Source organism: Heptranchias perlo, chromosome 13 (genome assembly GCF_035084215.1).
Source record: "Heptranchias perlo isolate sHepPer1 chromosome 13, sHepPer1.hap1, whole genome shotgun sequence".
NCBI lineage: Eukaryota > Metazoa > Chordata > Chondrichthyes > Hexanchiformes > Hexanchidae > Heptranchias > Heptranchias perlo.
In genome coordinates this window covers 11,635,635-11,650,546 of record NC_090337.1, presented here as the reverse complement: position 1 = coordinate 11,650,546, position 14,912 = coordinate 11,635,635, and the positions used below count along the sequence as shown (strand labels likewise).

General features: G+C 45.5%; 1 protein-coding gene across 6 annotated transcripts in view; it reads left to right on the top strand.

Annotated features, from left to right (window-relative positions):
* Positions 1-14,912, top strand: part of LOC137331279 (mediator of RNA polymerase II transcription subunit 12-like protein) — a 482,895-nt gene that overhangs the window by 377,889 nt on the left and 90,094 nt on the right. For all 6 annotated transcript variants that reach the window (XM_067994976.1, XM_067994975.1, XM_067994977.1 and 3 more), the window contains 5 exons: positions 1,398-1,499; positions 5,123-5,236; positions 5,953-6,170; positions 12,693-12,881; positions 14,133-14,207. In XM_067994976.1, coding sequence (XP_067851077.1) covers positions 1,398-1,499; positions 5,123-5,236; positions 5,953-6,170; positions 12,693-12,881; positions 14,133-14,207 — 698 coding nt within the window. The remainder of the gene's footprint in view (positions 1-1,397; positions 1,500-5,122; positions 5,237-5,952; positions 6,171-12,692; positions 12,882-14,132; positions 14,208-14,912) is intronic.

The following is a 14,912-nucleotide window of genomic DNA, read 5'->3' as shown; positions in this document are numbered from 1 at the left end:
GAGGTGGTGCGGAGAAGGCTGATCCATAGTGTCACACAACTGAGTTATGAGGATTGGTGAAAAAACCTTGGACTCTTCAGATTTGAAAGGAAATGAATAAGACGGGACCTTATAAAGATATCAATTGGAATGGAAAAGATAAATCTAGGGCACTGTTTTAAGTTAAATCATGACATCAAGACAAAGGGGCATAAAAGGCAAGTTGAGAACTGGTGTTGGGAAGCATTTCTTTATGCATAGTGATCAGTACCTGGAATGTTCTTCCAGTTAAGGTAGTGGAGGCGAAACCTCTGGAATGATTGAAGAGATAGATGCTGTCATCGGGGACTTTTATATGTGCCTGCAATACAAACACTAACACAGAAGCTGAACTGCTGTGCTTCATATTTTTGTACCAATCAGTGATTGTGTATTAAGGTAGTGACCAGTTGCACCAAATGGATGACAGTGTTGGGAAGAGATTAAATGGATCTTTGGGAAATTACTGGTCACAGCATTGGGTAAATGATGATGGGCTTCCTGGGGGAGTGAACAGCAGCCTGCCTAAGGGAAGCTGTGGGCTCTGAGGGGAAATTAGCAGCTTGATCTTGGGACTGAATGTGAAGGAATCCTTTGCAAAATTTACAGATTGGGATAGGTTTTTACAATTTCTTATAACTCTGGTCATGCCTTATTCCAATCTTGCCCTTGGGCACCTGCAAATCTTTTAGTTCACAAAGGAAGACTTGCATTTATATAACATGTCTCTTAAACATCTCAGGGCTTCACATACAATTAATTACTTTGAAATGGTTGACTGTTATGTAGGCAAAAGCTAAATCTAATTTGTACACTGCAAGATACCACAAACAGCAATTAAATGATTGAGGGAAGGATGTTGGGAGAATTTTTTGTTGTTCTTCAATGGGATCTTTAACATCCACCTGAGGGATTGGAACAGCCAAAGCAAGTTTCTGCTTCATGTCTTATTCGAAGGATGGCATCTTTAACAAAGCATTGTTCTCTCAGTACTGCACTGGAGTGTCAACTGGACAACTCATAACCTTCTGACTCAGAGGCAAGAGAGCTACCATTGAGCCAAGCTGTCACTTGATACTTTGAACTGAAAAGGAAATAAGGGAATTTTGGTGACAGTTTTATTCTGTTTAAGATCAGTTGAAACAGATAGTGATGTTGGTGAGTATTGATGTCCTTTTGTGTATTGACACCATAACCAACATTGGCCAGGGGGAGTTTTGAAATACACTTAGTTTTGTATGTGAAATTGAAGAAATATTTTCCAACTTTGTGGAGGTTTGTGGCAGAGAGGCAGAGGAAAACTACTGGTTTTAGTGTTGAAAGCTGATTATTTTTCCTGTGGGATATTTATAACCTCTTTGAGTCGATGTTTCCTGCAGCATGCGGTGATCCAGATGCAGAACCAGGGGCCAGGATGACATGTAGACTTTTGCTGCATTTGTTCAGAACACCACAAGTCAGCCCCTTCCCTCAGTCTAATGGTAAGTTTCCAGCTGACAGCCCTGTTCCCCTTTTTAAGTTTTGTTATGAGGAAAAAGCTGTATTTATCCAAATTGCTAAATACTAAGAGGATTGACCTGCTGACCAACTTCACAGTTGGATAGTCTACAGCAGTAAAGTATGTATATATGAATGAACACTTGAGTGATTCATGTCCATTAATTTTTTTCATTGAAGGTTAAGCACTGATCATAAACATCAAAAAAAACTCAAGTGAATTTCATCATAAATTGAGTTCATGGGCCCGATGTTACCAGGGCTGCAGGTTCGCGGCGGGGGGGCTATCAGTCAGCCACCCGCGCGATCGTAGCCCAATTAGATCCACTTACCTTGTCCTCCGGGTTCCCCACTGCTGATTTGCGCGTCGGGCGGGCTGCGCATGCGCAGTAAGATCTGTCAGCTGGAGGCGCTCTATTTAAAGGGCAGTCCTCCACTGACAGATGCTGCAACAAATAGAAAAAATTACAGCATGGAGCAGCCCAGGGGGAAGGCTGCTCCCAGTTTAATGATGCCTCACTCCAGGTATCATTAGATGGGGTGAGGAGGAGGGGGAGGACAGAGATCTTCCCCCCGGCGGGCGGGAGGAAGCGGCCTGCCTCTGCCACCAGAAAGGCCTGGCTCGAGGTGGCAGAGGAGGTCACCTGCGCCACCAACATATCGCCCACCTGCATACAATGCAGGAGGCGCTCCAATGGCCTCGGTAGGTCAGCCGAAGTGAGTACACTTACTCATTCCCCTACACTCCATCTGCCACAACACCGCCCCCACCCCACATCTCCTTCTGCACTGCCAACACTACTCTGTCACATCACCCCTCATAGCCACTCAAACCTCATCCTCATCTTACCTGCACCTACTCACCTCGCCAGTACTCATCCCGCCACTACCACTCAACCCAATCCTCATACAATCTCATGGTTCTATCTCATACTCACCCTCTTTCACAGTCAGCCTCACTCAACCTGCCACTACCAGTGCTGCAGCCACAGGGCATGCATCACATATGTGCAGTAGGCAGCGTAAGGCAAACGTGTTGTGAGCATGAAGGGGATGCGCAAGGGTGTTTGAGGGTTTGTCGTGGTTGTTACTTATATTGAATTTCTGACCAACTCACATTACATATTATATTGGCACCACGACTGCCATGTCTTCGCGAATCTTGTCTGGTTTGTGCAATAATGCCCTTTCCTGAGGATCACTATGAAGACCCACAACTGATGCCACCCATTGTGTCACTGCAGAGTGGGTGTAGGTGTATTTGCAGGGCTCTTTTATGCAGACAGCTGAGCAACGTCGGCGATGTCCCCGGTGGCACCCTGGAAGGATGTGGAGGAGAAGTTGTTGAGGGCAGTGGTGACTTTGATAGCGACAGGTAAGAAGCTGGTGCTCGGGCCAGCCAGGAGGAGCTCGGCATGAAGGAGGCTGCAGATGTCCACGACTACATGTCGAGTGACTCTGAGCCTCCATGTGCACTGCTGCTCAGAGAGGTCCAGGAAGCTGAGCCTCGGTCTGTGGACCCTGTGGCGAGGGTAGTGCCCTCTGCGACGCATCTCTCTCTGCGATAGCCCTCCCTCCTGCTGTACAGGTGGATGTGTCACAGCACTCTGTTGTGGAGCTCCACGTGTCAGAGGTGGATGGCGAGGCTGGTGATGCTATTCGCCCTCCGAGGAAGTCATGACTGCAGCAACGGCGGCCCCCATCCAGAAGATGTACATCTGAGGGGGTCCGCAAGGTAGGTACATGTGTCTGGAACCCGGGGTAAGTGTGCAAGTTGGTGACTTTGATTGTCAGGAGGAGGGTGTTGAAGGCCAAACTTTGTCCCAAGTGACAGAGTGGCCTCCTGCAATGAGTGAGGGTCTCCCCCACCACCTGTCAAATGGACCTTTGCAGCTGCCACAGGCTGCCAGCTCCAACAGGTCCATTTGAACTGGGAGTGTTTCCCCCAGTGTGGGAAACAGTCCCAGTTTGCTTTAAAATCTCACCCCTCCTCACATAATCCCTTAATCAGGTCAGTTAATGACCTGAACAAGCAAAGTAAATACCTTCAAGTGGCATCCAGCTGGCTTTAATTGCCTGCGGGATTCCCACCAGCGGGGGCTGCGCGCGCACGCCGGCGCGTCAGTGGGGAACCTGGAAGTGGGCGGGTTGGAGTCGGGCTCCCGACCCACTCCGGGATTCTCCAATTTTCGGAGCCCCCCCCGCCAGGAACGCACCCGATAGCAGGTGCTAAAATCATGCCCCATGTTTCCCATCTTTGGAGGAATTCGGGGTGGGGGGAGGAGCAGGCAGAAGAAAGTAATTGCCTTTATGTTGAAAGCAATGATTATGTGTGGGAGTATATTTTACCTACTGCCCTTCATATTCTGTTAAGAGGAAAATCGGGCGATTGCTCCCTGCTTCTGTCAACATCACCTTGTAAGCATCCGCTAAAGTGTACAAAGATGGTCCAGGATGATTCTGCTTCCCTCCCTCCATTTCTGTGTCGGGAAGAACCATCCTCACAGCAGCATGGTTAAGATGGTTGCTCTTGCATAGAGCCGGCACGGACTCAATGGACCGAATGGCCTCCTCCCATGCTGTAACCTTTCTAGGATTCTATGATTTCTATGATCAGGGATTCATCTCACGAACGAATGGTTGGCATGAACGCAGGTTCTACCAGTCTGTGTCATGGCATAACATTGGGGGAAAATTGCCATTTTTTTGGTTTCTCAATTTATATAATTACTAGTAACTTCCCATGGTCATTTGATGAATATCATGTTTTAATCAATGAAATGGCAGTGAAGTTGGTATACAGACTTCAAAAACTCATCCATGATGCCACTTAGTGACCGGAGCCTGCAACAACATTGTGACAATTCACATAGCAAAACTGAATTGGAAATGTTGGCATAACAATTCACAGTGGGAAATGCTAACACAAAAGCGTGATCAAAAATCTTGATAATAGGAAGTGTGCATCCTATGCAATATTTTTAATAATTACACACAGATTATGCATAATTATACATAGATATGCAAAAAAGTCAACATATGGAGCAAGACCTCCATCTAGACTCGAGAAATCCACCGTCTATGTCATACATTAAAAAAGGGCAGCTCAATATCAGAACGTACTCCGGGCGTCACAAGGATTCCTTGGGCCTCCCCCGCTCCAGGCTTCCTTCCCTCTCTCTCCCTGACCCTAACCCCTAACTTCTTTTAATATGCGTGGATGCAGCCCATCCGGATCAGGGGTTATATCCTCTCTACGTTTGATCAGTTTATCAATTATCTCCCCCCCCCCCCTTTCTATCTTAAATGTCTTTTTGATCTCTTCTACGGTCATGTCCATCATGTTAGTCTCCCTGGTAAATACTGAGGCCACCTAGTTTTGCCATGGCCGCCTCTCATCAGAGAGTGTGTTTTCTTGAGCAATGAAGGGGGAATTAGTGCAAGTGGATTTAATGCTCGTGGTTTTTAGAATTTTAGAGTTGGAGCTGCACCAATTAAAAATTTATATGGTGCTGGTGTTACAGATTCAGTCCAGCAACTCTGTACATGACAGCGACATTTTAATGTCACTGGAATTGTGTGAATAAAAGTCTTTCGTGGTTTACAGGTAAATCTGCTCCTGGGATCCGCTCGTCCTGTGACCGCCATCTTTTAGCCGCAGCGCACAACAGTATAGAAGTGGGGGCTGTGTTTGCAGTTCTGAAAGCAATTCTGATGTTGGGTAAGATTTTCTGACTGGAAGAAACGTTATCAGCCTAGGATATTCTAAAAGGTGAAGGTTGCAAGAGATTTGCATCAAATAAAATTAATTGACGAGCACAATGTCATCATCTTGTTAGCTTAGTTGATGAATAGTGTAGAACTGAGGCACACACACCAGAAGGTTCAGGTTCTAAACCTAGTCTTTGCTGAGTTAGCTTCTCTCAATTGGGTCAGCAGTTACATAGAATTATATAGAATGTACAGCACAGAAACAGGCCATTCGGCCCAACTGGTCCATATCGGTGTTTATGCTCCATACGAGCCTCCTCCTACTCCTCTTCATCTAACACGATCAGTATAAGATGCTACAACTGGCCTCAGCACCCCTGTGCTATGGAGTCAAAAAATTGGGCTGGGTTCTTGCTCCAAATCACTGTCCAGTGACCCCTGCTGGAAAGTGCTTGGATGGATCATGCAATCACGGAATTAGGCCTATGGGAACATTGAGTGCAACATTCTGCCAATGCTTGCTGCCTAGCCTCCCCACGTGAAGAATGGCTGTTTGAGTGAGGTACCAGAGGGCCATTGGCTGTGATGAACCTGTAGCCCAGCAACAGTCAGCATCTTTAGGAGGAGATTAAAATAGAAATGGTCTCATTCTGTCTAAAGGTTTAGTGGGTGGTGTTCAGCACATATTGGGATGGAAACAAGTGACTGTATTCTGTTCATGTCTAGGTGATGCTGAATTGGGCAGCAATAATGTTAACTCCTCCAACACTGATGACTTCAATGTGACCAGTCTGTTGGCTCCCATCAGTATCCTCGATGATATCACTGATGATGACATTCTGAGTTCTACCAAAAACCCCAAGTCAATTGGCCGCACTATCTCCATAGAGACTGCCAACCTGAGTGAATATGCCAGGTTTGTGCTTAGGACGATCTGTCAGCAGGTAAGGATTGACATTGAGAAATAGGTTATTGTCCAAGTGTGAAATCTTAATCTATATAGTTTATAAAATAAGTATGAGGAACTTTTGTTGCAATAAAATCTTCAAAAGATAGAATAAAATGGCTCTGAAGGATTTTTAAGTCTTGAAATGTTATTATCAAAATGTATAATTGCAAAACCATGAATATTACCTTCCGAGTAGTTACATTTCAATGTATATGCTGACTGAAAAAACAAAACTAGGAAAGGTCCTTTCTACTGCATTAGAAAGCCTAAAATTTCACAAGGAAATGTACTGTATTAGAAAGGTAATGGACACCACCCTGCCTCCATGCTGGCTTTTGGTTAATGTGTATATACATGATATATTTATTTATATATTTTTAATTCATTCTTGTTGCTAGCAAGGCTTGCATTTATTGCCCATCCCTAGTTTCCCTTGAGAAAGTGGTGGTAAGCTACTGCCTTGAGTCGTTTCAGTCTGTGTGGTGAAGGTACTCCCACAGTGTTGTTAGATATGGAGTTTAAGGATTCTTCCATTGTTTTTTTAATAGTTTTAATGAAAATGTTGGTTATTTTCTCTTCTTCCCATCAGATGCAATTTCCTGACTGACTGAGGGAGAGGAAGGGGAATGGGGGACTAGCGAACCTTTTACCAGACGCTTTTTGTTGTCCCTTTTGACCCTCAAGTACAAAGTGTACAAAGGCAATGCTTGTTGACTCACTCTCCAATTTTCAGAACTGGTGTAATTTTAGAAGTTTTGTTTTAGGCTTTAGTTGTCCCTATTCACCTGGTCTGGTGTCTTCAATTTAGAGGGATTGGAGGGGGGGGAAAGGGGGAGGGGGCAGAGGGGTCCATGTTCTGCTAATGATCTCATAACTGTCCACCAGACGGGGAAGTATGGAATTTCCTTTGGAATATAGAATCTAAGTTGTGCCATTATTGGCGCACACTGGATGAGGCACAGGATGATCAGTTAAGATAGGGTATGGCATATACAGTACACCCTTTGTGCCGATGTGGTTACGTGTGTAGATTGTGACAGCTGTACATTCTTGGCAAATGCATGGTAAATGGCAGCTTAATTCCCGGTGCCCAGCACCATCAGGCTTGTTCTTTGTACTCTAGGGAACAGGAGTAGTATATTCAACCCCTCGAGCCTGCTCCGCCATTCAGTTAGATCACGGCCGATGTGTACCTCAACCAGAGTGAGCAAACAATTTACTGAGGTCATAGTGACTGCACATATAAGTTGACTCTGTAAAATACCGTACCAGATATGAGCCAATTATCAGCTTTTATTTGTCAAGTAGGCTCTGTCAAAACTGTTGTGGTGTGAAACCAATGTGTTTATATTTGAGGCTTTGATTTTTTTTTATATAGAGTTAGTTCTGTGGAGAATAAAATTTTTCATTGGCCTCATCTTCTTATGGAATTAAAACCTTTATTCTTTTTCCTTGCTCGGTTCTCCCCTGAGCTTGCAACAACCCCACGTAAACAGGGCAGAAAGCCAGTCTTCTCTCAAGCCTTCGTCTGTGCCACTCCTGAGCCAGGCGCTAGGTGATGAGCCTTATCCCCCGCCCATGCATCTTCCCACGTGGAAGGTGTGTGGCTCTCCCTCCACAGCTCCCTAGGTTGGGACCCTGAGTATAATTTGGTTTAGGAGGCTGCTTTAATACCAGTCTGGAGACTGGATTTGTTTATGCTCCCATTCCTGTCTTCCCACAGACTCCAACTACTGGTATCTTTTCCCACTACAACCTAATCTTCTTGGAAATGTTCCCTGATTGATTGATGAAAAATCCTTGCTCAGATAAACAGTTCCTTAATTTAAAAAAAAATGTTTTTACTGCCTCCCTTCATAAGGACATGATTTGTTTTCAATATCTAGTAGTTAACTCACCGTGCAAATTACATTGCTTAACTTTGAGGGTATTTTTTTCCTTTGTTGTTGAGGTCTTGTTGGGGAGTGAAGTGCTCTTCCTTATTTCTATGTGAAACACAATGAATAATGCAGGGTATTGAATTCTAACCGAATATCTTGAATCAAAGGCTTTCCACATCACCTGTCGGGGTGGGGGGGGAGGGTGCGTAACAAGTATTTGAGCATCTGTGGGATAAAACTGCCCAAAATGGAGCACAAACTGGTGATCTCATTGGGCATTGTCAAGGGAGATTTAACCCTTTGCTCTGCGTAGACTAAGTGCTTGATGCTGACGCTGGATGCAAGAAGAAGAAAAATGTGTCTGTCCTCAGTAGTGATGACTGTCACCCAGATGAGCTCAAGTTCATACACTAATAAATGTAGAAATGGTGGAAGAAAGTGTGACCCATTTGTTTGCCTTTCTGGTTGGATTTATGGAGAGACAATTAGGGGAAAGAAAAACAGGAAAAATTAAAAATAATATAGTTGAATGGAAAGATTTTACTGCTGAGAGAGGTTCACTGTTGTAATTGATCTGTCATGCCTAAATCAGTGCTTCTCGGAATTTGTAGGGTTGGGGTCCAGGCCGTGTGATGGGGCAGGGGTGGGCCGTGAGATGGGGCAGGGGTGGGCCGTGAGATGGGGCAGGGGTGGGCCGTGAGATGGGGCAGGGGTGGGCCGTGAGATGGGGCAGGGGTGGGCCGTGAGATGGGGCAGGGGTGGGCCGTGAGATGGGGCAGGGGTGGGCCGTGAGATGGGGCAGGGGTGGGCCGTGAGATGGGGCAGGGGTGGGCCGTGAGATGGGGCAGGGGTGGGCCGTGAGATGGGGCCGGGGTGGGCCGTGAGCTGGGGCCGGGGTGGGCCGTGAGCTGGGGCCGGGGTGGGCCGTGAGATGGGGCAGGGGTGGGCCGTGAGATGGGGCCGGGGTGGGCCGTGAGATGGGGCCGGGGTGGGCCGTGAGATGGGGCCGGGGTGGGCCGTGAGATGGGGCCGGGGTGGGCCGTGAGATGGGGCCGGGGTGGGCCGTGAGATGGGGCCGGGGTGGGCCGTGAGATGGGGCCGGGGTGGGCCGTGAGATGGGGCAGGGGTGGGCCGCGAGATGGGGCAGGGGTGGGCCGCGAGCTGGGGCCGGGGTGGGCCGCGAGCTGGGGCCGGGGTGGGCCGCGAGCTGGGGCCGGGGTGGGCCGCGAGCTGGGGCCGGGGTGGGCCGCGAGCTGGGGCCGGGGTGGGCCGCGAGCTGGGGCCGGGGTGGGCCGCGAGCTGGGGCCGGGGTGGGCCGCGAGCTGGGGCCGGGGTGGGCCGCGAGCTGGGGCCGGGGTGGGCCGCGAGCTGGGGCCGGGGTGGGCCGCGAGCTGGGGCCGGGGTGGGCCGCGAGCTGGGGCCGGGGTGGGCCGCGAGCTGGGGCCGGGGTGGGCCGCGAGCAGGGGCCGGGGTGGGCCGCGAGCAGGGGCCGGGGTGGGCCGCGAGCTGGGGCCGGGGTGGGCCGCGAGCTGGGGCCGGGGTGGGCCGCGAGCTGGGGCCGGGGTGGGCCGCGAGCTGGGGCCGGGGTGGGCCGTGTGATGGGGCAGGGGTGGGCCGTGTGATGGGGCAGGGGTGGGCCGTGTGATGGGCTAGGGTCAAAGGTTGGCTTATGATGGACCGGGGTAGAGGTGACCATGTGATGAGCAGGGATGTCCATGTGATGGGTCTATGGGTTGAGGTGGCCTTATCATTTCAGAAACTGGCCTGGTGATTGGAAGAGCCTGAGGCAATGAAACACTGTTATATCATAGACTTGAGTAACAGTTGTGGAATGAAATGAATAAAACAACTTTTTCCAATAAACCTGCTTCCTTCTTATAGTCACATTCTAACATGTGAACTCTTGATTACTGAGGGCTTTATTGAATGGAAAGTAAGATGGAGTTGCTTTTCTCGTGGTGGGACTTAAACTTTACAGATATTTAATCTTACTACATCTAGTCTGATAAGGTCATATCCGCAGCTACCTTCCTATGAAAAAGGAATCAATAGCAGTACCAGTGCAAGTCTGCAGATGATTGTGCTCTCCTCCCCCGCGGCTCTGTGTCCAACCCTCTCGAGCTCTATCCCTAAATCCCTCTGTTTCATCACCTGCCTCCCTGCTATTAAAAAGCCTCCTACAAACTCTTATCCTTGACCATAGTTTCACCCCCACTCCAAACTTTGTTTCTCGTTCTCTCGCTCAGTGTCGCATTTTTTTTCTTCCCTATAAAATGTTCTGAGATGTCTTTATGTACACAAGGAACGCTGTGGAAATGTAAGTCTCAGGATACGGGGTATGTCATCTAGAACCGAGATGAGCAGAAATTTCTTCACTCAGAGGGTGGTGAACCTGTGGAATTCTCTACCACAGAAGGCAGTGGAGGCCAAGTCATTAAATATATTCAAGAAGGAGATAGATATATTTCTTAATGCTAAAGGGATCAAGGGATAGGGGGAAAAAGCAGGAACAGGGTACTGAGTTAGACGATCAGCCATGGTCATTTTGAATGGCGGAGCAGGCTTGAAGGGCCGAATGGCCTACTTTTGCTCCTATTTTCTTTGATTCTATAAGTGGCCAGCACTCCAAGGGTTAAACAATTGTATAAATAGGATACTTTTGATGAAAATGGTAATGCAGGGGCTTTTTTTGACAGAAGTGAGACAGATTTACAGCAGAACCTCGCTGGACTGAATTTCAGCCAACCAAAACAAACCCAAATTTACTTGAAGGTCTCCCAATCAGAGTAACCTTCCGGCGACTAATCCTCTGTTTGTATCTGCCATAATATTTGTATCCAGTAATGAGAGATCAATGCTGACAGCATATCCTCCAACGCATGAAATTTGAACAGTTGAATGTGGTGCCATTTACCCGTGTAACAAACATCATGTCAGGAATGAACAGAGTATTGCCTGCAAGAAAGTGAATCACTCGGGTTGGGAGATTTGTTCCTTTGTTTCGCTGAGTCTATTCAGTGAGGTTGTAACTTGCAACTTGAGTTACGGGGATTTCCACTGCACCTGGTCTAGATTGCTTCAGTAGAGTGAGGTTCCAGTGTAAAGATTTGTTTCACCTGCATGTGATTGACTCATTCCCTATATCTGTTATAATGCTTGCAATCAAAGTACTGCAGGATTTTGCACCCATTTTTCGATGTAATGTATGCAACCAAAAAAATCAGTTAAATTAAAACTGTGTAGTTTATTAATTACCCATTTTCACTTACACAATAAACTGCACTTTGTCTTCCTTGATATATCCTGTATCTGCAGTCCTTGTTGAGTTTGCTGATTTCAGCCAGTGCTGTAGTAGAACCATGATAATTGGCTGCAGTGCACCTGGGCTATCGTTTCGGGAGAAAAAGGAAATCAGCCCAGGTACCTGTTTAAGAAAGTGTCTATTGACCCCTACTGGAAAGTGCCCAAGTGTGGAGCATGAGGGCAAGATTGGAGTCAGCAATGATGATCTCTTTGATCATATAGCCTGCTGACATTTCATGTCCAAATTCTCGGGTGATCAGTTACCCTCCGAGGTCTCTGCGCTCCTCCAATTCTTGCCTTTTGCGCATCCCCGATTTTAAGCACTCCACTATTAGCTGCCGTGCCTTCAGCTGCCTGAGCCCTAAGCTCTGGAATTCCCTCCCTAAACCTCTCCACCTCTCTCTCCTCCTTTAAGATGCTCCTTAAAAACTACCTCTTTGACCAAGCTTTTGGTCACCTCATCCTAATATTTCCTTATGTGGCTCGGTGTCCTATTTTGTTTGAAAATGGCTCCTGTGAAGCGCCTTGGGATGTTTTACTACATTAAAGTCGCTATATAAATGCAAATCGTTGTTGTGAAGAATGGCCGCTTGGGCAAGGCAGTAGGTACCTGGGGAACCATCCCTCAGCACGAGTTGTCACTTTCAGGAAACAAAATCATCCATCACCCCTGTGCTCGCTGACCTATATCGGCTCCCAGTCCAGCAATGCCTTAAATTTAAAATTCTCATCCTTGTGTTCAAATCCCTCCATGGCCTCACACCTCCCTATCTCTCTAACCTTCGCCAGCCCTACAACCCTCCGAGATCTCTGCGATCCTCCAATTCCGGCCTCTTGTGAATCCTTCGTCCCACCATTGGGGGCCATGCCTTTAGCTGTCTAGGCCCTAAATTCTGGAATTCCCTCCATAAACTGTTACTTCTCTTTCCTTCTTTAAGATGCTCCTTAAAACCTCCATTTTTGACCAAGCTTTACCTGTCCTAATATCTCCTTATGTGACTCGGTGTCAAATTTTGTTTGATAATGCTGCTGTGAAGCGCCTTGGGACATTTTACTACATTAAAGGTGCTATATAAATGCAAGCTGTTGTATGTATCAGGATTTATTGTTATAATTTGTGCAAACACTTGACTATGCAATGTGGGAACAATACGACACTACAACTTCACCGTGAAAGATGACCATATATAACTTTTTTTTAAAGAAGCTGACTTGTTTTGTTATATAATGGATAATATGTCACTACATGCCATTGACTTGTGTCCCTTTTCTTTACCAGTCAATGCACCTTGTGTTTCAAAATGTCATTCTGCTTTTCACTTTTCTCTTGGCAGGAGTGGGTGGGGGAACATTGCTTGAAGGAGCCGGAGCGACTGTGTACAGATAAGGATCTAATACTAGACCCAGTTCTCTCAAACAAACAAGCACGGCAACTTCTGCAACTTATCTGTTACCCGCATGGCCTTAAGGAATGTGTGGAAGGAGACAATCCTCAGCGTCAACATATCAAGCACATCCTTCAGGTATTAGGAGTGAAGATATAGCAAGATTTCTCTCTTGGGTCAAAAGGCTTAAAACTTTTTTTTATATAGAATTGTTCATCTAACTAATGTAATGTACAATATAAACAGGTAATAAGATAAAAAGGCACTGTGCCTTTTAGAAGTCTATAAAACCTACTCTTTAAAGCCCTGCTTTTGAAAAACACAATCTATTAATAACTATAATCTTGTCCTAAAAAAAGCCTCTCAGGGATTTCAATGAAGTATCAGCTTGGCTCAGCTGGTAGCACAATTTACCTCTTGAGTCCACATAATCTAGGCTGACGTTCCAGTGCAGAACTGGGGGGATGTCACGTTGTCAGATTTTCCTTTGTAAGAGACGTTAAACTGTCAGGTTATCCTGATCGATGCTAAATCGAACAGCAGAGAGCTCTCCTGTTTGGACCAACATTTCTCCCACAATCAACAGAGTAGTTGGTCACGCATAGTTGTTTGCGGCATCTATCTTCTGTGCATATCAAGTCAATGTACTTCAAAGAAATTCATTAAGTATGAAGTGCTTTGTTACATTTCAGAGAGTTGTGATAAGGTGCTTTACGATTGAAGGTGTTTTAAATAGAAGTAGTATATCAGGATTCATATTTTTTTAATATAAAGATCTGGAAAAATAGCCAAGTACTGAAATTGAATGAGTACTTTGTCAACTAAACACTTTGGGTTATAATCTCCTCTGTTGTTCTTAGTCTTGTGCACGGTGACAGAACAAGTAATTTGCTGAGGAGAATTGCTCGGTATAATGGAGAGCTTCACTGTAACTCAATGATTGTAAAAAGCTTCATTTGAAGGGTCTCGGATGGAGAGCCGCTAAATATGTTAATTTGCTGGAACAAATATTTTTCATATGCAATCATAGTTGAGAAAAATTATATTTGTTGTAAAGTTTGTTGAATGATTACATAATTGCCAATTTGTTACCCATAGACTGGGGAAGGAGCACTGAGGATGATTGTTATGACCTTGCTCACTGTATGAGAATGATTAAATCATTACAGATGAAAAATAAAATTTGGGATTACCATGGTCTAAGTGTGACACTAAGCCAGACATGTACATTATTGAACAAGGCGTTATTTTAAAATTACAAGTTAATCACATTGTTTTCTGTATTTTTTCCCCAATGTTTGAGTGAAACATGATTGAGGTTGTCCAACACAATAAAGGTGCTAAGTGATGATCCATGGAATTTTTCTTCCTGTCTTTAATTCTGTTTAGAATTTGGACCAATGGACTCTGAGACAATCGTGGTTGGAGCTCCAGCTAATGATCAAGCAATGCATGAAGGAACCGGTGAGTATAAAGCACAGGCTGTAATATTTATTATTACCCATTTTCTCCTTCCCACTATGGATTTTAAACAGATAAATCTTGTTTTAATATATAACATTTTAAAAGGGTAGTTCTTGAAATTTTCTGCACGGGGACTCCCTCTTGATTTTGACACACTCCTGTCAACTGTCCAAGTGAAAACAGTGCTATCATTTTTGCAAATTGTAATTTATTAGCTTGCAGCTGTTATAATGTGCTGTTAAGTCAAAAATTCAATAAACATTCAGTAAGTTAATGTGCAGAAAATCTGATGATCTTGGAAACTCCCTGTTGAAGCCCCTACAGCCTTGGCCTCCCAGTTTGAAACTTAACCTTTAGTTTATGAAGTATTTAATTTTGTTTTAAGAATAAGGTAAAATAATATGTTCTGGTATGTATCTTCTGTTTAAAAACAAAGCAACATTTTTATATTAAGAAGGGATGAAAAGATATGCAAATCATTCTGTTATTTTTTGGATGTGATTCCAGGGATGTAGTGATAACTTTAAATATATTTGTGAGCTGATACTTTCAAAAAGAAAATCTTAAAACCCTGACTCCAGAACATCCTTCTGATCAAGGAGGGAAGTTGGAATATATGTCTACAATATGTGAAGTCCTCCCAAATGAATCAATATAAGCCTTGTTGTTGAACCGACTTTGGGACTTGCAGTAGTAAGCACAAGT